This window comes from Orbicella faveolata, unplaced genomic scaffold (assembly GCF_042242905.1).
Source record: "Orbicella faveolata isolate gen_17 unplaced genomic scaffold, um_ofav_v1 contig_2, whole genome shotgun sequence".
NCBI lineage: Eukaryota > Metazoa > Cnidaria > Anthozoa > Scleractinia > Merulinidae > Orbicella > Orbicella faveolata.
Window position 1 is genome coordinate 12350770 of NW_028301547.1, and position 24466 is coordinate 12375235.

The 24466-nt window shown below is 38.2% G+C and overlaps 1 protein-coding gene across 3 annotated transcripts in view; it reads right to left on the reverse strand.

Moving 5' to 3' along the window:
• Positions 1-1091: 1091 nt before the first annotated feature.
• Positions 1092-24466, reverse strand: part of LOC110051989 (general transcription factor 3C polypeptide 4-like) — a 44416-nt gene continuing 21041 nt past the window's right edge. The window contains exons 3-9 of one of the 3 annotated variants that reach the window (XM_020758117.2): positions 14477-14982; positions 11358-11506; positions 8839-9049; positions 7881-8029; positions 6063-6453; positions 3051-3196; positions 1092-2972 (exon numbers count right to left, since the gene is read on the reverse strand). In XM_020758117.2, the coding sequence (XP_020613776.2) occupies positions 2619-2972; positions 3051-3196; positions 6063-6453; positions 7881-8029; positions 8839-9049; positions 11358-11506; positions 14477-14982 (1906 nt within the window). In that variant the 3' untranslated portion in view covers positions 1092-2618. Of the gene's footprint in view, positions 3197-6062; positions 6454-7880; positions 8030-8838; positions 9050-11357; positions 11507-14476; positions 14983-22282; positions 23981-24466 lie in introns of those variants that run through there. The other 2 variants (XM_089289626.1, XM_020758110.2) reach the window with 2 other exon arrangements.

Genomic DNA, 24466 nt, shown 5'->3' on the forward strand with positions numbered 1-24466 from the left:
AGAAACGCAACCTTCAGCATATTAAGCCCTTCAATATGCCAGATCCAAAAGCACAGGAAACGCAGCTACAGGATGCTGAACCACGGACTGAACCTAAGCCATTTGAGACGCCACCAATGGCAGAGGATCAAGTACCAACCGCTGAATCACAACCAAAAGATGTACCTTCTGCTGTACCTTCAGCTGAGCAGCCTGTGAGGAGATCCGGCAGAATTACGAACCGTCCGAAGGCTCTGAGTGACTATGTTCTGTACTAAAACTAGAGACATTTGCATTGTAATATTATTGTTCGCTGTTATTGCACGAGTGACATTGAAACGTTGTTTTATGAGCTTAACTGCAAAGGCTATTTTTATGCTTAGTGTGACTTTTGTCTTGAACATTTGGATTTGAACTGAACTTTTACAGTGTATAAACAAACTGGAAGTTTGTAATGTTTCTGTTTTTCGAGGTTAACTATCTAAGCGAAAAAAGAGAGGGAATGTAGTATAATAGGACAGCGGTTGTACATGTCAAAGTATACATCAGGGATAGTGCGAGCACGGGAATAGTGTTGAAACGTGTACTGTGTGTACTGTTGTCTTTCGCCTTTGTGGCTGCCTTTTGTGATCCGCTTTTATGACTGTTTTACAGTGGTGAATAAAGAGGACAAAAGAAAAGCGCTTCACAGATCGTTTTACGCAACCTGATTACCTCCATTGACTTTACTACACTGGATCAAGTTTATATAACAGGGGATACCATTTATCATCTTTTGGTTTAGCTACAGTAAATCCAGGAGCACTGACAGGTGTTAAAATATGTTCAGGTTTTCGTTAACAACAAATGATGTGCAGGCTTCAATGAGAACAAGGAACTTAATTTTTCTAAGAACTCTTGGACGTTCGAACTCTGTCTGTCTATACAGGTATGCAAAAAAAAAAAGGCAAATTCATGTTGTGCGTGCCAAAAATGCAGATTAGATTTGTACCCATTCAACTAAAAATAAAATTCAACGTGGGGTCCTGTGGTAAGTATGAATCCGAGTTAGACTTTGCACCTAAACATTTCAACCTTGTTCCTAGTTTCCCAGGGTATGAGATTGCCCAACGTTTAATTTTTCTTTGATGCTTTTATTCGGTTTTTCGGTTTCGTTGTTTTTGTTTTGGCTTTCTTCACTATTGCCATTGTAAAACAACCCCATTACAAGAGGATATCATTACACTTACATCCGGTGTTACATCCCATTACATTGTGTTACATCTGGTCAGCAGTCGTGCTTCTCGGACTTCCGGGCTACGCGTTCAGTTTATTCACCATTGTTGGCCTATCGACTATCGCAATATCTGACTCGATTTTAGCCAAAGACGTTACTTAGGATTGTTCAAAGGCATGCATTTGCTTTGGAGATTGATCTCGACACATTTACATTACTTCCTGGTTGGATAATATTGATGAATTTAGGTGCTCGACGGCAGAAATCGCAAGTATTACGACCATGTTTTGACCTTGTCAACTATTCTTTGTCAAGTGTATGCGCCGCGTTACTTGTATCATCATCTCTGGTCTGAAACACGGCAAACTAGATATTCGATGGGAGTAACCGTTAGATTAGAGTCTGCGCTAGATTTGGTCAAGAAAATGGAGCGAGCGAAGGAGAGACGCTGGAGAGAACCACGCGACGAAAACATCCTGAAGAAATTTCCAAAACCTTCAAGGTAGGTTTTGTATCAATTTATATTTCATCAAATCTGTCGGCCAAAACCTTATTAACTAAATGTAGGTAACAGACAAGATGATAAAAGATACTTTTGAAGCTGATTTTCTCTCTCTAAAGCCTGTTTGAGCCAAATACTGGCGCCCTCAAAATAACCAATTTTGCATTTTTTTTTTTTGCAATTTGCCCCAGGTGTCTTCAGCACCCATGGCCAGAATATAGTTTTCCCCAAATTGATTTTATATTTAGAAATGTCAACATCTGTGTAATCTCTGCTGATAATTTGGTTTATGAGGAAAGAGTACTTTCAGGGAAATTACGAATATGGTTGTGCTTGTTTTTCCTGCTTGTCTAAATGGCTGACAGGGAACATAGCAAGACGAGCATTTTCTCCATGCTTATAAAACCCAAAATATTTTAACGGCAAATTTTATAAACTGGGAGAGTGGCTCTACCATCTGTATAAATTTCATTTGAATTGGTTCACATGCACCCGAGAATCAGACTCGTTTACTTTTACTTTTTGAGTGGAACTTTTGCTCAAAACATGGTCCTGAGGCCGACGTCAACTAGTGCGGTTACCATGGCAACGATACATCTGCCGATCCAAATATGGTTGTTTTTGTTTATCCCCCAAGGTAACCTACCTCCACACAAAAAATGAAGGGGGGTTTAAAATTTTTCATTTCCAACTTTGCTTCACTTTCCTGGAGAATTGCTCTTAAAATGGATAATGTTTCATCGACTTCGTGCCTACTACTGGCGAGGGTCTGGTGATGCCGATCACACAACGGGAAAATATTGGCTAAATATTACATGGTCGCCACAGACAACACTTTTCCAATGAAAGTCCATGACTTTTCCCCGATAAAATCACTGACAGTCTGTTGCACACATTAATCCAGCTACGAGGATGACAAAATTAACGAAAGAAGCCGAAACAGAAAGGACACTTAGATGTCAACTGAAAAAGGCCACGCAACCAACGAGATGATCCGAGACTTGGAGTTGAAACACATCTAGTACAATCTTGACAGCGTCTCCCGGCTAGTTCAGTACAAACAGTAAATGAAACACTACAACGCGGCCACCTGTGTCCGTTAAGGCATGTTCCGTAGTTCAAACTTTCTACAGCAATAGCAGCCTCGCAAACTGAGCATGTTTCTCTGATAGGCAAGGCAACCAAACTTGTAGTTTCATCTTCCAAAACAGAAATATCAACTACATCAGAGGTTTCAGTTGATTGCGTAAGCTCTGTCATAACCTCAGTATTGCTCTGCAAGTTGACAGAATTGATAATTGAGACTTGCGTTTGAGGCAAAGATCTCTTCAAAAGACTTTCCTTGACACTTGCCTGGCGTTCTTTACTAAGCGTCGTTAACTTGTTTAAACCCTCCGCATCACAACAGGCTTGATACACTTTAGCAACAAGATCAAGCGCAGCTGAGTCATTAACATTCATTACCAACCAGTCGCACATTACAAGGGCTGACACCGAGTCTGTAGAGAGAAATCAATTTTAAGTCGTACAAAGCTCTTTCACTTAACACACGGCATTAATTCCAGTTAGTCTGATTAGTCTCTTTCGTCCACGTTAAAGGCGAGAGTTGAGAGCTGGATACTACGTGAAACTTGCACGCATAGAAGGGTCTGATGGGAAGGAAGAAGAGGGGAAATGGAGACTGTCATCCTCATTCTCATAAGTCTTTGTATCTAATGCCCCATTCACACTAACTAAACTAGTTTAACCAAATCAGGTTTAGAGTTTTCTAATTTGTTGATTACGCTTTGCAGTCATTTTGAAAAGACAAATTTTAAACCACCTGCTAACATATTTCAATCAAACAGGTTTCTACCGTGTTAAGTTGTAGGGCGTGCGCAGTATGAGCAGCTAACTTTTAACCCTGTTTAGTTAAACAACTTTTAAACAAGTTTGACCCGTTGGTGTGAATGGGGTATAAGGCTCAAAATACAATCCTTCAAATATTCTACGCGAGACACATGGCCCGTATAACAAGAATAGCAATAATTAACAAAGATTCTTTGAAATCGAGGTGAACAAAGGCAGAATATAAAATCCTCGTCACAATCTAGCAAAATGTCCTGTTAACGCCGTTCAAATCGCAATCTAAATCGAGAGTCTGCTTGCAAAACAGTTTCACCGTTCAATCAAAGTTTTCATTTTCACTTGAAATGAAAATTGAAAGAGCAGTGGGCGAAGGATCAACCCGAAATTGTACGTGTGCACAGGACAGCTGTGGTGAAACATAGGCACGCAAGGCGTGCAAGAGTTATTTTTTTGTGTGAAGTGTCGGAGATGAGAGCATTCATGAAGCTGTTTACAGTAACGACCTGGTTAATTTGACAAGTTTTTTTGGTTGTGATGTACAGCAAGAAACAAACTGGGAATTTATGACGTACATGCGATGTTACATCGGTCATGGTAAGATAGCTAAATAGTAAGCCATAAAATGTTTGACTGAACAAACTACAGTAATCTGACACGTCTCCAGATTAATGTAGATACCATCTTATTTTCTAACAGGCAGTTTGATTCGTTCTTTGATACAACCCGCACTGTGATTGGTGTGACACGCGCACATGCATAACTCCCTCACTCACCGATCACATAACCCTTCCAACTCCCAAGAGGAATTTTTGCTCCAAAATACTCAAGTTAATTGAGAGACTTTTTCGCATTTTATACGAGTCGTAAGTTTACTCTTTTTACACAACACAACACAACTTCACCGAAAATAGAAAAAAAGAAAAACCTCTGACACGTTGAAAGTCTGATTTAATTAAATTGCACTTTAACTTGGTGCCGCGCAGTCTTCAAAGAACATTTGAACAGTTTTCATACTTTTTACCTTTAAAAATATCGGACTGAAATGAAAGTCATCAAATAAAACTATTAAACTGCTACTGCAGAGACGTAAAAACCGTCCAGAAATGAAAGCTTTGTTTTGTATGATATCCTGGGAACAATAGCCGATAACTTGTCAGCTCTAATTGCATTTACTCCCATATAAAAAACAAAAGTGTTAAGTTACCATTTGTTACTAAAGATAGCAAACATCTCGTGGGAAAGAGTGGTGACGATTCGTCCGCTCTAATTGAATTTACTCCCTTGTGAAAAACAAGAGTGTCAAATTACACTTTGTAACTAAAAAACAAAAATATCTCGTTATATTTGCATGCAACAAGAACAAAACAATCGTTACCCGCACTTACTATTGTAAATGTTAGAACTGTTTCAAATCTGAAGTCTCGTCCCCTCTAAAACATGTCCTAAGAACTAGAAGCGACGATTCGTGACCTCTAATTGAATTTACTCCTTGTGAAAAACAAAAGTATCAAGTTACCTTTGTAACTAAAAATGAAAATGTCCCGTTCCATTTGCGTACTACTAACTCACGAACTGTTTCAAACCTCAAGGCTCATCTGGTTCATTTAACTAAAATCCTCAGCCTAACCCACAGAAAATGTCGAAGTAAACCCAATATATGAATACTTCCTCCTCTTTTATAGAAGAATAAATATGGCCGTTCTGAAGTCTATCGGGAACAAATCTTCTCACATACCATTTACCTTTACAACAAGAAATTTGATTGGCTGTTTATAGTAGATCCAATCTGATTGGTGTGACACTCACTCACTCACTCACTCAGTCACTCAGTCACTCAGTCACTCAGTCACTCAGTCACTCAGTCACTCAGTCACTCAGTCACTCAGTCACTCAGTCACTCAGTCACTCAGTCACTCAGTCACTCAGTCACTCACTCACTCACTCACTCACTCACTCTCACTCACTCACTCATCCATTGAACGTCCATAACATACCCGACGCGCCGACTAAGAGGTTTTTTTTACAAAAAAATAACTCAAAAATGGATGTTTCCTTACACACAGACGTTCTACTTGAGACTTGTTTAAAAGCACTTGATGTTTTTGCTGATGAACCCTGCGGTATTCAGTTCTGCCAATGCCGAATGAAGAGCGACTTTCCGGTAGGGTTTGCTTAGATTGATGAAATCTGTGATTGCCCGGCGAGGTCAAGTCCTGAAACTGCTCGAAAGTCGAACGTCAGTAAGTCTTTTCAATTATTTGAAAACTTTCAGGTCAAATTTCATAGCCTTCTTTGTATTCTCTGGTACAGAATCTACTTGTATTGTCAGCATTTCCGATTCAGAAACACTGGCGAAATGCGAGTTCACGCCGGCCATTTTGTTTTTCTTTGGATCAGTTTATTATAAACAGGTGTTCCGAGGTCTTTACGGCAAAGCCAACCAAGTACACAGAGTAAGTTAAAGTAGTCACGTGGTATGTAAGGGAATAAAGAGTACATATAAGTTGCTTCTCTAACCTGAATGATTGACAGTTCCTTCTTCTCTTCCTTCTAACCAGCTAATTAATGTCGCAGTAACCAAGCGTTTGTACATGCAGTTTACAGTGCGTTCAAGCTGGGCTGCAAAGTCATTCAGCTGTGACTCATTACAACCAAGCTCACTTTCCTGCTGCCGTGCGACAACCAGCATAACAGAAAACACATGATGTCTGATTATTAACTCGGGAAACGAACAGGTCTCCAAAGCCTTCATGGTCAATGCCAGATTGAGCTCCTCTGGAAGATCAGTGTAAAAAATGAAGTGCTGCACAGCTTTGGATACATCCCACCTTCTTTCCAGTTGAACATTTTGACAGTTCAGTAGACGAGCTACTGATGGCAAACCCCATGCAATGTTAACGAACTGTATCTGAAACAACAAATAATTGGGATAACAGCAATACTCTTGTAAAGAAAATTTCAAAATTTGCTACACGATTAGTCATTGTTGCAGTTAACACGTCACTTTCGCAAATACTCAATTCTGGACACTGCACAGAAACCATCACATTTATTTACACAAATCATCCATTCTGGTTTGATTCTCAAAAGCAGCTATTTCATATTACTGGCTCTAAAATCGGTCTAATTAAATTGTGTTCAAGTACAATTCAAAGGAAATGTGAGGATTTTGGCGTGGCATAACACCAACTCACTTCAGATTTGTCATGTTGTTCGGCATTGTTTTGCAGTCTCTATTGGCGATCCTGCTTCAACAGTTACAATAAACGGGAACGATGTAAGCAAACTATAAATCGAATACAACATTTTGTCGATCTGGGTTTCAGTTTTACATGTTGGAAATGGATCACAGGACTCCAGATCGAAAATGTCTTCTTTTTTAAGTTTTAAACTTGCACTTGCTTTTCCTCCCATAAAATGATTATGACAGCCGCCAGCGTACCCATCACCATGCTCAAAACTGTTCAAGGGGGCCTAATATAACCGTCACCAAAACCTTGCACTGTGACCGGTTAACAATGACTATCAAAACTGTTGGTTGGGTGGCTACAGAAAGGCACGTCACTTTGTAAGAGCTGCTATCTTTTATACACACATACGACACATAACCAGACTACTTTCTTGTGGTAGCCATTTGTTTCAGCTGACAAACGAATATGAGATGGTACTCTCTCTCATTTTGCACCATTCAGCCACATTAATAATGTACACGTTTGTGCAGTCATAACTAGGCATGCACTGTTTCGAAAAATACAATAAAAAAGATAGGTCATCATGCTTGCAAAGGAGATATCATAGGCCAATTTTACCCCCTTTATGCCTAATCACGCGTGTTATTTCATCACTTCATCTTACATTTTGCAGAAGCTGGAAGCTAAGTTTTCTAGAGAAACAGTTAAAAAAAAACTTGATAGGTAAAAAGTCTCAAGCATACGAAACAATGTTATAATTTATGACACATTCACACAATTTTAAGCGGTATTGACTGAAAGCGTTTCTCAAGTCATTGTTTTAAAGGTCATATTTGCATCCACGACTGGGAAACGGTTTTCTGCACACTTTTTAGTTATATCTTTCTCTCCTTCTGAACAATTTTTTATAACTTTTTTAACTTGTAGAGGATAATTTGGACACAAAAATTATGTAATAAAAGATATAAGTCACTATGCTTCTATATGAGAAAACGAGCATTTATTTCGCTGCTGGGCTTAGCTTGAAGGAAATCCCTTGATGTTGTATATGTGCGCGCGTTCTTGACTGTGTGCTTATGACACTAAAAGTATGCACAGTAGGTATGTGCAATGCAATTGAGGAGAATCACCATAAATGACCTACATAAATTTGATGAGACTCCAGACTTTGCTGCGTGTAGTTTGAGGGAGAGAGGAACAATGCAAGGAAGACAGTATTAGCAGAAACTCCAATGCCAGTGCACATGAAGCCTTTCTTTGAATCATAATTAATCGCAGTTGTTGACCTTCCATCTGCAAAACAAAAATACTTGTCCCATTCAGTAAACCTGAAAATAAAAATCACAGACACAAAGGAATGTAACAAAAATCGAAGTCAAATACAAACTTGACAAACTTTCACCACAACAATTCAAGTACAGTATGTGAGTCTACATTTTGGCAATAAATTACTATAGGTAATCCTATGAATGCGAGTGCAAAACGATTTACACTTTGAGTGATATTCCAAATATCTCTCAAAATTGCACGAGGACGTTGGGGGTGCAATTTTACGATTAGTGTAAATCCTTTCAAATTACTTGAGCTTTTATATGATGCCTCATTTATTACATGAAAGAGTAGACAATAGACGAACTGTTAGCATATTTTATCAGATTAAATCAAAAGGTCGCCCAAAATACTTGAGTCCATAGTGCATTGCAGAGCTGTATTTTGTTTTCATCATTCGCACATGCCACAAGTGACTGTGTGCACTTCGGTTAGGATCCTCACGTCTTTACAAAGATAAAATTTTAAATCTTCGACTAGTGAAGAACCAATAAATATGCTCGGAACATATTTATCTTATGATGACGAAAACAATAAATAATTCAGTTTCAACTGGAATTATAAACAGCCGAAAATTAAAAATTCCACAAACCCAAAAATGCAATGAAGGAGGAAGACTCAATTGACTGACTTCTTAGGAAGTCGGTCTTCTATTTCTTTCATGAAAAAAGCAAAAAAACTTCAATGATTCACCATACCTATGTATTATTACATGTAACACTGGTAGCCTCAAACAAAACAGCCACATTTTATAAAAATAATACCATCGTTACCAACAGTCCATGTTTGCACTGAACCATCTAAGCTGGAGGTAAAGACAGTCCCATTGTTTGTACAAGCCAGGCCTGTAATTGGCATCCTGTGCAAACCTTGCATTATTTTGTGTTGCGGCTTTTGAATAGAGATCCCATCTTTTACAGAAATTGAAAATATTATAACAGATGGTCCTTTGCACACGACTAGATGATGAAGTCCATCACGAGCCTGTAAAGGGAAACAAAAATACGACTTAATGCAAATGAATAGTAATTTCAAGGGTTTCTGGGCCAGTTATTTAAAACTCTCACTCAGTGTCTGAAGCATCCCCAGCCCATGCATAAATGAACACATGCGCACGCTTTATGTAAAATATGTAAAATGAACTGTTTACTATACATGCATCTTATGTGTTGGAACTCATTTTCACAAGTATTACAAGCAAACACATCACGTGCGTCAACAAAGCTTTTCAACAATTGTAAACAATGCAATACTTAAAATATAAGAAAGCAGCTGTGTTGTGCTCTTGGGCTGAATGCTTTACTCCACTAGTGACTATTTCCACCCAGGAATTTAAATGGGTTCCTGTGAACTGTTGGGCGAAAACTGCCAAAATGCTGGGGGTAAGCTGCATGCAAAACCAATTCTGATTTGAGACTGATTTCAACATGATTCCAACAAGAAATTTCAGACTTTTCAAAAAACAACACCATACATTCTTATTTACAATGCAGCTTTTGTTGTTGCCAATTAACATGTGCAGCTATGTAACTCAAACAATTTTTTTTTCACAATTCATTCCTTCCTTCCCAACTCATAATTTCATAATGCCTTCACACAGAGCCAATCATATCACAGCTTCCTTCATAGAACCGAGTACTTGATGTGGGTACAAACATACTCAAGCATGAGACCCAAAACAGGAAAGGGAAATCGGTCAGTACAAAATGTAAACTGCAGACTGCAGACCAGGTACAAAAGGCAGACTATGTACAAAATGCAGACTGAGTAATCTCAAATAACACGCAATATTCAAGAAACAATGATCAATCAGTGTTCATTTTGTAGCCAAATGCAGAACAGGCTCTTCATGGGGTCAAGAAATTAGGAAAGAAAAAAGGGAAGAATACCGTTCCTTTGTCTTGAGTGATATATTTCAATGTTAAGTACTATTTACTGACTGTATGGTTAACTAGTTAAAAAAAAAGCAAGAAAAGTAAACAAATGACCAGTCACGAAAATGTCGCTTCACTTTTTTTGCTGATTGTTCTTCATTTCTATTAAGACAAATTGCATGTGTAGGAAACTTTGGCATTCCTTAATTTGCTGCAAGATTCTAATTCACTTGTTCTCATCTAATATTTCCATCATATTTATAGGTGTTGTTATTTGATACTAAAATCTTGTGCGCTAAGTGTGAAGACTATGAAGGCTTTAAATTCCATATATACAAAATAATATTTTTAGAAGCTCTGATTTATTTTAATATGTTCTATTTGCTGACAGTACAAATTTATTCTTCCAGTACAAAAACCTTAATCAAATGCTACAAATAGCCAATCAAGAGATCATCAAAGTGTCACAATGGTAAGATTCCAACAAACTAATGCTGATTGTTAGTAAAACAAATTTCATGATATTAAAACTAGAAGGAAGAATTAACATGCCAGACAGTCACAATCAACAATAAAAAAAATGGAGCAGGTCAAAGGGACAAAATGTCTTCATGTTGGTACTTAATTGATGAACAAATGACATGGAAGACTCATATCAATTACATAACTAATAAGATACATCAGGAATCAGATATATCAGTTACATTAATCAGCTTAACAATAAGTATTATCATGATTGATCTCCATTACATAGATACAAAGTAGAAATTATAAAATTATAAAAGGGGATCTCCCAAGAATTGTTTGTAAAAACTTGCTGGGATCTCAATGCCACGTAATGAATAAATGAGAATTGTAAAAGCAACGAGGCAAACACAATAAATTGAAAATCTAAGTTGATTTGTACCTAGTTTGCAGTCTGCATTTTGTACCTTGTCTGCATTTTTTATTTGGTCTGCAGTCCGCATTTTGCACTGACCAAAAGGCAAATACATGTACAATCAACAGTGTTTTTTCTTGCTCCAAAACTAGGGTGCTAAAGCAACCCCGAAACTGCATAAAATGTTATTATAACTATAGTTCAAAATCGTAACCTGCAACAAATCACATTGGTTATGAAAAAAATTTCGAAATGACGAGAGACAACATAGTGTCACGGACGTGTCAAAAGATCAGTTAATGCATTGTAATACAAAACAGCTGTACATAGTCATTAACCATTTATAGATTAAGTGATTCTTGCTGTTGTTTAACACTTGCCCCTATAGAACACAATATCATGGAAATGTCCATCTGTCAGCATATATCACAGAACAAAAGAACAAAATGTATCTTTAGTAACACAAAAGAGTTTTACAGTTTCTCTTGGATAATGCCTAAAACAATGATGTCAATAGCAGAACATGTGTTTAACACACCTGGGGTGAGTGAAGCCAGTTTAACCATTGCACCTGCAAGTCATCCTTGTCTCCCCACAGTACATATTGTGCAACCCCACTGATTGATGGAAACACTTGGAGACAGAAAACCTTAACAAGTCCATCTGTACCACCTACAGCCAACAGACCTGCAATTAAGCACAAATTAGTAATTCTTTTTATCACTATAAAATGACATTTATTGAAAAACCCACCTTTTTGGTAAGTTACATGTATAGAAATGAACTATGATTAACCCATTGACATAGAACAAGTCATTCTATTAGTTTCTCTGAATACACATGGCAAAAGCGTCCACGGCGAGGCCTGCATAAAATACCAGGGTCAACTAGGGGGATGTCCCCACAGATTGTGTCCCTAACAGGATACAATAAGTCTTTGTGGCTTTCTGACTTCTTGTCCAGATCTGGTTGTAAGGGGTAAGTATCTGCATTTGCTGCTGGCTTCTCTGCTGGTTCCATTTGATCTCTTTGTACTTGTTTCACCACTGATGGTGATGATGGGCTCACAGGAGAGTCACAAATCTGAGTACCTAATTGAGAATCAGACAGTTGTGGAGTCATGAGATGATCATTTGGAAATCAGACTATCTGCCTTCTATTTTGTCTCTGTAAACACAATCCTTGTTCATCCTGCAGAAGACATGATCTTGGCAATACTTCAGCTATACGCCATGTCCTGTCCCTGTTTGGATGAACCTGAAACTTGTCCCTAGGTTCAAGTGAGGCAGATCTCTACTGTGTTTGTCATAGGTTTGCTTAGAAACAGACTGGTGCTGTTTGAAGAGCTTTGACAACTCAATCAGAGTCCACTGGCTGTGGTGATTGGGGGCATTGATGATGAGTTGGTATCACTGTGCATGTTTGTTGACTCATCAGTGACTGTACAGGTTACACACCAATGTCTTCATATGGTGTATTCCAGTACTTCAGGAGCCCTTCAAAGGGATCGTTATGGTCTGCTGCAGTCCTATTTCACTGTGGGTGCTCTGGTGAGTGTGTAGTGTGACAAAATCACCACTGTACAGCAAACTGCTTAAACTTGTGACTGCTATTGAATAGATTCTTGTGACCTGTTGTTACTGACAACTTCATCTGGGATTCCAAATCTTCCAAATATTTTCTTATAAATTTTGCATGACTTTAATTTTTCTTTGATCTGAGCTGTCACTGAGGACCAGAAGACATAATCCCTGGCAAAGGAAAGGCTTTTGCTTTCCCCCATATGTGCTCCATGGATTTTAACTAACACTTTGATTCTCAGTGGTCTTGACATAACTACTCTGTCTGATTTCAACAGCAAACCATCTTTGACACTGAGGTCTTCTTTAAAACCCCAGTACTGTCTAGCTAGCTCCTCAACTTGCTCTTTCTAAGAGGGCCATCCTTTCATTACATACTTCATCACTACTCTTGAACACTTGTCAATGCTTGAAATATCCTAAACTTTCTTCAGCCTGCTAATTTCAAATGTTACATTCATTCGTTATGTGCAGCACCAGAATACTTTAATTTCCTATTATCTAACAGTGCTCCTTTACTGAGTTCTAACCTTATGTCCACATGACTTTGATCATGTGAACATGAGGCAAAAACTCAGGATATGGAGTGATTTTGGTGCATTCCTGTGTGAGACATTCCTGTGTAACCATTCTTTGCATTTCTAATGTAAGATTCTGGTGAAGGGTGGTTCTGGCAACTTGCAGGTTAATCAATTTTGGCTACGAAAGACAGGTATAAAACTGGCGATCAATTGACAGCGTTCAGTGTTATAGATTTTGGAAATACGAGTTTCAACCACGCTGTACGAATTCAAGACACTATTTATTTACAGTCAGTGGAAGCCCTCTTACATATGACAGCCTTCAAAATATCCTGTTTAAACTCCCATACAATATTTATTCACTCCTGTAAGTGACTGCAGTCGCTTGGAGGGCTTATGATTTAGACTTTTCTTTTGTTTTTAATGTCCTGTAAGTGGACACCCGAAAGGAAAACTCATGTATATCGCCTAGTATTGCAGTTAGTACTGCAGTTAGTTAGAATCTGTATATCACATAGTACGGCAGTTATCTGTATACAGTTATCGCCATTAACAAAAAAACAAAAACATAGGCATGCAAGGCGTGCAAGAGCTATTTCTTGGTGAATTAAAAGCCCCTGTAGGTAGCAGCACTCAGTGGACTCTTAATTAACAGTTATGATAAGGTTAATCCAACAATTTTGTTTGGTTATGATGTTGAGTGAAAAAAATAACAAATTTAGAATTTGTTTCACCTAAGGAAATGTTTCACCTAAGGAAGAACGCAGTCCTAATAATAAATAGTATTTATATAGCGCCTATCCAAGCGTGATCTAGGTGCTTTACAAATTATAAAATATGATTAAAATAGAATAATATTAAAAAATAATATAAAACAATGTGGACTGGAGAGAGATTTTACAGGAAAAGAGAAACTATAAATCCACATAAGACTTCACCCTAATAGCATCAACAGGGATAGTGAAATTCAATTTCTCAAAGAGTGGCTGCCAACATCACAGCCACAAAACATATTGACAGAAGATTGGTACACAGTGGACAGTGGACAACTGAGGGAAGAACCTCAAACTAGAACAAAAGAACACTGGAGGATCAAAATGCAGGAATTACAGATGTGACCTCTGCCATATAAATGGTATTGCATACATATAATAATGATCACCTGACCTTGTTGCCTGATGAAGACACAATAACTGTGAGCAATTGAAACATTGCGATCTATATATGACAACATGAACATCATGAGACAAGTAATAATACTGCACTTTTATTCTTCTTGTTAATATTATTCTGGTGTTAGGACAAAAAGGACCAATATTAAAATCAAATGATATCACGACGACTCCATGCCATCATTATCAAGTTCAGAGTACATGACAGAATTGATTATCATCATAGGTAATGATGACATGGAGTCATCCAAACGTTGTTCGATTTTAACATCGCTCCTTTTCATTCTAAAATGTTTTGCAAAACCTTCTTATTAGAAATTATTGTTGTTGTTGTTTTTTATTATATCCTCCCACAATGAACAATAACCTTTTTCATGACAATACCTTGGTTCTCTCTTATTTCTTTCCATGATAGGGAACAAGGCCAAGTTAGACGGGTATCTAGGAATCCACCAAGTTGAACTGCCGCTGAATTCATGGTAACAGGTACAGCCACTTTCCAAAATATCAAAGCACCACATTGACTTCCAGTTGTTAAGACTGCAAACTTCTCATTTTCAATTTTCTCATCTCCCTCATCTAAAGAAATGTTTCCTCCAGTGTGGTAAAGTTGGGAAAACCAATCCAAACAAGTAAATGCAAGGATCTGTGTGCGCTGCTTGAAAAGAGAATATTTTTTATTGCGTGACATTCCTTTGTTTGTACTCTGGTGAACATAGTTTAGTCGAGTTGTTTCTTGCATCACATCTGGGCGTAACTGAAAATTGTTCTGCTTAAGATACCTAATAAGCACTTGTGATACATCAATAGCCTCTTTCCACTTTGTACCAACTGTTGGAGATAAGTATATACAAAGCTGATACTCTGTAAAGAGTGCTGCTATAACACATCTGAAATGAAAAAATACAAATATTCAAATATAATTAGACAAAAAAGATGTAAAACAAACAAAATTGAACACCGGTAATGAAATAATTCATACAGCTCAAATATAAGACCTTTTCTTCTGATGTTTAGTGGAAAGTCTTCCTGTAAGAAGGTGGCTTACTACAGTTTTTCCAAGACTCAGTAGCGCGTGCTACAATTGCCTGCCAAATGTCAGTATTACTTGCACATGCAAAAATGACACAAGTAACCCTTAGAAGAAACCAGAAAAACTTCAGTGCTTGAATCACTTTAAACTACTTTGGTGTATATAGCAGTAGTTCCAAACTATGTTCAAACAATTCATGTGTTTAAGCCTAGGCCCAGTAAAATATGACAAAAAAGGTTGATAAACAATCAGTAAAAGAGTTCTAATTAACTCTTGCTCTCTTGCATGCAATACAAGGTGTCACATGAGGTTACTTCAAACCTTCGCAGGAGTCCAGAAAAAAATTCGTATGCGCGCTGTTTTCAAGGAAACCCCCACAAACAATACATCAACACAAAGGCTATAAAATGTAGAATTCGATGAAATTGTCTTTTTTTGGATTTTGCTTCCCAAAGGCGGCAGAGGCCGTCAACTCCAAAATGACTGACTGACGTTCCAGCAAATTAATCGGGTATCAAATGCAATCGTTCATGCAAAATAACTGTGCAGTGTTAATCACAAAGCCTCAATCTCCAAAAACGTGTCAGCATTTTCTTTTATTTCTATTGGTTATATTTTTATAGATCTGTCAGGTTCGACTATCGAAAAATTCGCGCAACCTGTTGCGTTAAAGGCCACCACAAGGAAAGTATTTAAAATAAAGGAATTCACCGACACGCTTTTGTCCCATATCTATCAGTGAATGTTCTGACCAAATTTCATGGAAAACCGTCAAATCTGCATACCCTTTTAATTCATTTAAAGAGAAGGGATTCTCTCGAAAAATGAGTGCAAGTTTTCGCCTTCTAAAGATTTATAAACATATCACGCCTTCACAGAGGAATGTGTCAACTTGAAAAGCCACGAGCCAATGAAATAACAGAACCCCTAGCGTTCACAGTATGCAAACTTGTGCTTCGTGGACATTAATTTTCTTGACCAAAAAAAAAATCAACCAATGTAGCCCCGCAAAGGTTTGAAGTAACCTTAATTTTCAAGCAAGGTTGTAACTGAGCCAATCTTTGATCCAAGATTGCTCACAACCTCACCATAGAACCCATGATGAATTTTCACACATGATTTTAGGGCTAATCATAGTTGGAGCCAAAATTTTAAAAAAAATCTGAGGCAAATTTTGAGCTATTTTTGAAATAAGCAAAATTTCACATTTTATTAGTGCAAAAATTGTGCTCTTATAGCTTATCAAAACTGTGGTAAGCCACCTTAAAACAGCAAATTTTTGTTTGGTTAGGTTGAATATTAAAGCGATATAAATATATTAAGTCTGCTGAGGAAGGGTATCTGTGACTGGCCGATATTTGCCAAGATCAAATATGTTCTCTCAGTCAAGTCTGTGATCAAATTTAATAGTGACCAAGGACGCGTAAGTACACAACTGTTTAATTAGAATCTCAGAGGAAATTGGGTTAGCTGAATGAGTACATAATCAACTAAGAAAACTCAGATGTTACAGCTAATTAAGCAGAACAAAGCCACGCAGTTCAGTTCAGTATTGGGTAGACTTGTCACGAGTCGACCTTTTCTTAATCTGTGACTTGCGAGGGCAAGCGACGTAAATCGCAAGAGTTCGACTTGTTTCACTTGCAGGGATGTGAATCAAAGCATAAATTTTTAGTGCGAAAAACATGATTGACATTTCTCACTTTTCATGTGCTCCGCACGCAATCGTCGCAAAAGCAGAAAATGATTTCCATCAAAACGTTTACAAGTACTGTTCCCTAACTCAAATGAATTTAATTGAGTACAGTGCAGTGCAAATGTCAAAAACTGTTCCATTGAGTAACACCTTCTGAAAAGACAAAACCGTGTTAAAACCGATTGAGAAATATTTGTTTTCGTCTAGATTAACCAGCGATCGACCAAAAAGCTGCCTGACAAATGCTATAAACTTCTGTAGATTTAGCTTGTACCGACAAGAATCCAAATAACTAAAGAAGACAGCATTGGTTGGGGAGAACTTTAATTCTGCAAAGCTCTCTTGATTAATATTAATAACATTGAGAATCGAAGTTGCAACGAACGAAAGAGAATAAAAGCACTGTTCCCAAAAGTCCTTCATCGATTGACGACTGCTTTCAACACGGTAACATGGCCGAAGCAAATTTACTGTGATGCCCTTTCTTTGTAGAGAAACTTGGTCATTCATTAAACCAAGTGCAACAATTACACAAACTGCAGGAACGGCTCTGTTCTTCTTTGAAGGGTCCAAACTTAAGGTTACTTCAAACCTTCGCAGGAGTCCTCCAGAAAAAAATTCATACGCACGCTGTTTTCAAGGAAACCCCCACAAACTATATATCAACAGAAAGGTTATAAAATGAAGAATTCAATAAAATGATGCTTTGTTTTGGATTTTGCTTTCCAAAGGCAGCAGAGGCCGCCAACTCCAAAATGACTGACTGATGTTCCAGTGAATTAATCGGGTATCAAATGCGATCGTTAAAGCAAAATAACTGTGCAGTGTTAATCACAAAGCCTCAATCTCCACAAACATGTCAGCATTTTCTTTTATTTCTATTGGTTATCGTTTTATAGATCTGTCAAGTTCGACTATCGAAAAATTCGAGTAACCTGTTACGTTAAAGGCCGCCACAAGGAAAGTATTTAAAATAAAGGAATTCGCCAACACGCTTTTGTTCCATATCTATCAGTGAATGTTCTGACCAAATTTCATGGAAAACCATCAAATCTGCATACCCTATTAATTCATTTAAAGAGAAGAGATTCTGTCGAAAAACTAGTGCGAGTTTTCACCTTCTAGAGATTTATATACATATCACGCCTTATCAGAGGAAAGTGTTAACTTGAAAGCTGCGAGCCAATGAAATAACAGAACCCCTAGCGTTCACAGTATGGAAACTTGTACTTTGCGGACATTAATTTTCTTGACCAAAAAAAAGCGACCAATATAGCCCCGCAAAGGTTTGAAGTAACCTTAAGACATATACCGCTCAAAGTTCAAGCAATAAGTTGCAAAAATTATTTACTAAAAATGTACTCATAGCTCGGTAACTTTTGGAATACTATTTAAAACAACTCACTCACTTTAGTTAATTTCTCTAAGTGATCCCGCAATTAAATTCTCAAGCATTCTCAAGAAAGTTAATGTCAAACCTCGTAAGAAGACTTAAAGCGTATGTTATTGTGTTTTTAATGAATGCAAAACATCTGTTTTAAATGAAATATGGATAACTTCAAGTTCAATTTTCTCTTGCGGGGTCAGCATGCTGCAAGTGGGAGCAGTCCTTTCCAACAACGAAACCAACAGGCCAGGGAAGAATTAGTGGAAAGGACTTTTAGAAAGTCTAACTATCGGGGTCAACAGCTTCAATACTTTTTAAGACTGACTTGCATGACAGCAGATTCGTTCCTTGCTTCAATAACACACTCCTCTGGGACCCCTTTCAGCACTTCACTACCAGGCCAGTGACTATGCAGCTGTTGTAACCAATGTGGACCTTTCCACCACAGCTTGCAGTCTTTGAGTTTAGACGCAGGAATTCCCCTTATCACCAGGTCTGCCGGATTTTGACTTCCTGGACAAAATCTCCACTGGCTTGGTGCTACTCGATGATGAATATCTTGAACTCTGTTTGATACTTTCCAATTAGAACTTGGTCTGCTGATCCATGCAAGTGTAATCTGAGTATCTGACCAACCATATACTGTGTCCACCACACTTCGGAGAGCTTGAATAACATATTCAAGTAGCTTAGCTACTCGATGATGAATATCTTGAACTCTATTTGATACTGTCTAATTAGAACTTGGTCTCCTGATCCATGCAAGTGTAATCTGACTATCTGACCAACCATATACTGTGTCCACCACACTTCGGAGAGCTTGAATAACATATTCAAGTAGCGTAGCTATGATGTATGCTGCAAGAAGCTCCAGTCTTGGCAAACTGATTCGTTTCACCAGTGCTACCCTTGACTTGGCCATAAGTAAGTTGGAAATTCTGTTGCCATCCTTATCCTCAGCACAAATGTAAAACACTGTCCCATAAGCTCTTTCGCTAGCGTCACCAAATCCATGGAGCTCAACTTTGTCAACTGAAGAGAGATTTCGTAGTACACCTTGGAACTTTGATTTGGTCAATATTTGCTAGTTCCTGTTTCCAGATCTCCCAAGAGTTTGCCACGTCTGAGTCCGGTGGCTGATCCCAGTCTAGACCTCGACTCCACAATTCTTGAAACAGCAGCTTTGGAATCATCAGAAATGGAGTCAGCAAACCCATGGGATCGAAGACTCTTTAGTACAAACTAATCAAACTTCTCTTTGTCTTAGTGTCTTAGATACTGGAAGCATTCATAAACACCAGAACATCATCCTTTGTGTTCCATGCAGTACCCAGTGCTTTTAATGAATCTGACATTTTTTCGGGCTCAGTGGTTGACGCAGGTGTTGGCACTCTGCCACGAAGAGGCGTGGTTTCCATAACTTTCTGAGAGTTTGAAGCCCATTTTGTCGATTGAAATCCCCCTCTTGAAAGGAGATTGCATAGTTCATTCCTGAGGGCACAAGTAAGTACCTCGTTGACGTACATGTTCTCACTCACTTCCTTAGCTGCTGTAGAATGGTCTTTCTCATGTTCTTTTGCATGCTTTTGTACTGTAGCAATGGAGAGGAAAGGAGACGGGGTATCTCCGAATGTCACTCAGGTCGTGCAATAAACTTCTGGTGCTCAATGAGTCTGTCCATCTCTCCACAGGAATCTGTGACTGTTCTGATGTTTGATGTTTGAGGTTGATCTGAAGAAACATTTCCTTAATGTCTGCCATCATACCGATCCGATGGCACCTAAATATGATTAGAACATGTCCAGGATCTGGCTGAAGTTTTGGACCTGGAAGTTTTTGAAGACAGGAGTTGAGGGAGTGCCCATCATACATTTTGGCATTACTATCGAACCTGACTCTGCACTTCGTGGTAGCTCTATCTTCTCGGAATACACCATGATGAGGGAGGTATCTTATCTTGTCTGCTTTGTGATCTCCTTTGTCTGTCAGCTGAGCAGGGCCATCTTCAATGTATTGGCTCACTGCTTCACAATACATTCTCATCTTCTTTGAATCCTTTACCAATATTCTTTCAGTGGAGACAAGTCTTTGATATGCTTGCCCATAGTTGTCAACAAGAGGTGGATGATCTTTCTTCCAAGGAAGATCAACTTCATATCTCTCACCATCAAAATAACAGGAACTGTTAAACTGATTAACTGCATCCTTCTCTTCGGCAGTTCTTTGATGCTCCTGATAATTTATGATCCCAATTGCTGGTTTTCAGTGTCGCGCAATTCAAAATAGATCAAAATAAAAATCAAAACCGGTCAATAGATAAAGTCCAGAATCTGGGAAATGAAAGAAGGTAAATATACAAAGACTCTTGCCAAAATTCTGGTCACAGCAATTTTTCTTATGCGAGATATGCGGAGAAATTTTTTACCCAAATTTATAGAGATTTGTATGGAGATGCCATGCTGGTGCCCATCCGTATGGGCATCAACATGGCGGCTGGAAACCAACAGAAACATCTGTCACTGAGTTTTGCTACAAAAGTGTGAATTTATCCCTTGAGGAACTCTAAAACATTAAAACAATACTTTTTCTAAGACATGAACTGTTCAGATAGCTAAGTTTTCTGAAATAAGTCACTTTTTTAACTATCATGACAGCTCTCTAGGCCGTCATGTAAATGCCACGTCATGCAAAAGCTTAAAAATTTAAGCGTAGTGTATCACAAAACCAAGGACCCATTCGGAGTGAAAATTTGTATGAATAATTATTAGTTTTCAGCTGCTCTTATACATCATTTAAGTAAAATCCCAGGAAGATCAATAGTTTTGTAGTTCAAATTTTAGTGACGTCATGTGCAAACCAGCTATAGCGTCTAGCTCCCAGAAACATTTTAATTGATCATCCGAACTGTCGATCTTTGTTACAGTGAGCATGGCTGTCATCTCTTCACTCTTCTTAGACCCGGAGACAGGACCACTCAAAAGCTAACCAAGTCTTGATTTAGTTGCAACCGGTGTTCCTGGACGCCCTTTTCGTACATCTCCTTGAACCAACTTGTAGTATTGATTGGCTCCAACTACCAGATCAACCGATGCAGCTTGTCTTGGAAATGTGTCTGCAAGTTGCAGGTTCCTTAGATGGTCACATCTCTTGACGTCAACTTCCAGGGTAGAGGGTAGCACAAACACTGTTTATGGTCCAGGCGTTAATTGAAATGACATGATCATCATCACTTGAGTTAAAGGGAGCCAACTTAAACTTAACTCGGTTCATCTTCTTTCACTGTTCCTGACCACCAAGTACCTCAATGGTCATAGTGGCAGGACATCCATAAGGTTCTATCTTAAGATCATAGGCAATAGTTGTTCTCAGGAAAGTCTCTTGTGATCCACTGTCCAGAAGAACTCAGGCTGGACATTCCTTATCTCCATATATCAATCTTGGACTAGCAGTTGGCAACAGATTTTGTTTGTTTGTAGACATAAGCCTAGAGAGTGACTGAATGTCCTGTTAATTTGGTTTTGACTTTTCAGGGATGTGTAGCAACTGATGATGTCTTCTTCCACATCCATCAACTGAACATCGTGGCGCTGTCCATGTCCCTGAATTGTGCAAAATGCTTCCTGGTTGTAAACAATTGAAGGGGTGAGTGCAAAACCATGCTAAGTGACAATCTGGGTGAAAAAAAAAAACTTGTGAAAGGGCTTGAATTTTTGCATGTGGTCTTCAATGTAATAGAAAAACGTGGTCCTGCATTTTTGTCACTGGTTTTTGCTTTGTTTTCGAATTAAAACGTATGCAAAAAAACTTGGCTTTTCCTAGCCATGTCTTTAGGAGTTTATTTGTTGAGCAGCAAACTGGCAGACTGTTTATAGTGTATGAAGTCAAAATCAAATCCCACATCATATAGAGCGGAAATCTGGGAACAAATTGTTTACATCGGTTATTGTGATGTGAACACAACACGTGAATCGATCGAGCGTCAAACAAAATACCATCGAACAAAAAAAAAAGATGTGCCACATTAGAGCTCTGTCAACTAATATCTTAAGCATTGTTTGAAAGTACGTTGTATACCTGCCTGGTGGTTGAGAGCCATCATAAAGCCTCGACAGACCCATAAGTAATCAGCACGTTTTAAAGAATCAAATTGTGTTATGAAACTTAGAAAGCAGCTGATATACTGTAATTGTGTTATTGGTGTTCAAAGTCAGATAGATCCAGGCAGCAAAGTCCAAGAACAGTTCTTGCCCAAGAAAAATACCCTCTGGTGAGTTGTGGCCCATTTGCCAAGCGCTGCTAGTGTCAAAGTTTGGACAGCGAGAACTGGTTTTAGACTTATAAAATTTGTCTTGTATCAACCGCCATGTTTTCCCACGCACGAGGTGTAAAGACCCTTCCCAGCATGCATTGCAATCACGTTCTGCGGACATTTCTCGAACTGGTAACCAGACTGTCTTTCCTTTTTTATTTAAACAGAATAATGGCCAACAAGTAGCGATCAATTGTAACATAGATGTGTGATCCAGGTTGCGTTGATTTTATTTCAAATCAGCATGATTTGTAGTGTTTTGAGCTTCTGGGATCAGCAAACATGCAGATGTATGGAGACCTGTATGTTGCGCAGAAGGGTTAATCTGTTAATCTGTCAGCCCTATTTATAGAACGTTTTCACATGAAATCATCAAATTCTTAAATCCAAAACTAAAGTTGTTATTCTCATCAGGCATGAGGTACCAGCGCATTTTGAGCTTCAAAGTTATGGCTACGATCGCGTTTGTTGAAAACTATGTATTTATCTCGTGATTTTTAGCCATTTAAGATGTTGCCATACTTGGAAAAGTGCTTATTGAAATGTTTATTTGTTTTATTTTATTTTTATTTACAACTTTTTTTGACCTGAAATCAACATTTTTGAGCTTATTAGTTGCGTGAAATTACCATTTTCACGAGCCCATCATGGGCTCCTGCTATTTTGCTGTTTTCTAAGAGAAACCAAAATCCTTGCCATCATGTGTTAACGTCAAATCAACATTTTAACCTACTTAGACCTAAAATCAACATCATTGAGCTTATACGTTGCATGAAATTACCATTTTGCTGTTTCTTAAGTAGAATTAACATCCTTGCGGTCAAGCGATAACGTGAAATCAACATTTTAACTTATTTAGACCTGAAATCAACATCACTGAGCTTATGCGCTGCGTGAAATTGACATTTTGCTGGTTTCTAAGTGAAATCAATATCCTTGCCGTCACGCGTTAACGTCAAATCAACATTTTAACCTATTTAGACCTGAAATCAACATCATTGAGCTTATGCGCTGCGTGAAATAACCATTTTGCTGTATTCTAAGTGAAATCAACATCCCTGCCATCACGCATTAACGTGATATCAACCTTTTAACTGTTTTTGCGTCGCATTTTAAGGTAATTCCTCTGAAATAAAAGTGACAATGGATTTTTGTTCAAACTTTGTCCACTGAATATGTCATATGATAACTTCAATTTTGAAATAAAAGAGGGGGTGCCCATGCTCATTAAGGAGCAGTGAGGCATTGAAAATGCCCCTTTTTGGCATTATTTAATGCTTATTATAAGAACGCATTCCCAGTAATTGTAAAATCTTTGTGAGCCCAGACTCATAAGAACACGCATTAAACTGCAGTCAATACATTGTGTCGGACACAAATAAACATTTTAAGCTTAATTCAGACAGAAAGCTAAATCCTTGATTAGAAATTTGAACCAGATTTCTTGACGTGGTTACCAAACTGCAAAATAGAAAAGACCACAGTGTATCTGCTATTTTTCTTATTCGTTCAATTTTCAGCAATAGAAATTAGATCAGTCTTTTCTCACGCAAAGCTTATGATTAGTTGATTACAATGACTGGAAAAAAAATTGGGGTGCCTGTGCTCGTTGGTGAGCTAGAGCCATTTTTCAACTGACAGAGCTCAATATCAAGGCAAATCCATGATGTTTTCAATATGCGCGTGCACAAGCGCACGCTAATGACGCCATAAATTATGTGCAGCAAGGATGCACGATGCAAATGTGAGCAATGACCTTAAGTGAAATGAACATCTTTGCGGTCGCGCGCTGACGTGACAACAAATATAAGTTTTTTGCATATGTAATGTCTCAGAAACGATGCAAACTTCAACAAAACCACATACAGAGCATTGTTTAACACGCCTAAAAAATAACATGTGAAATTTGGAGCTTTTTCGACAAAGTTCACTTTTGAGCCAAATACCTA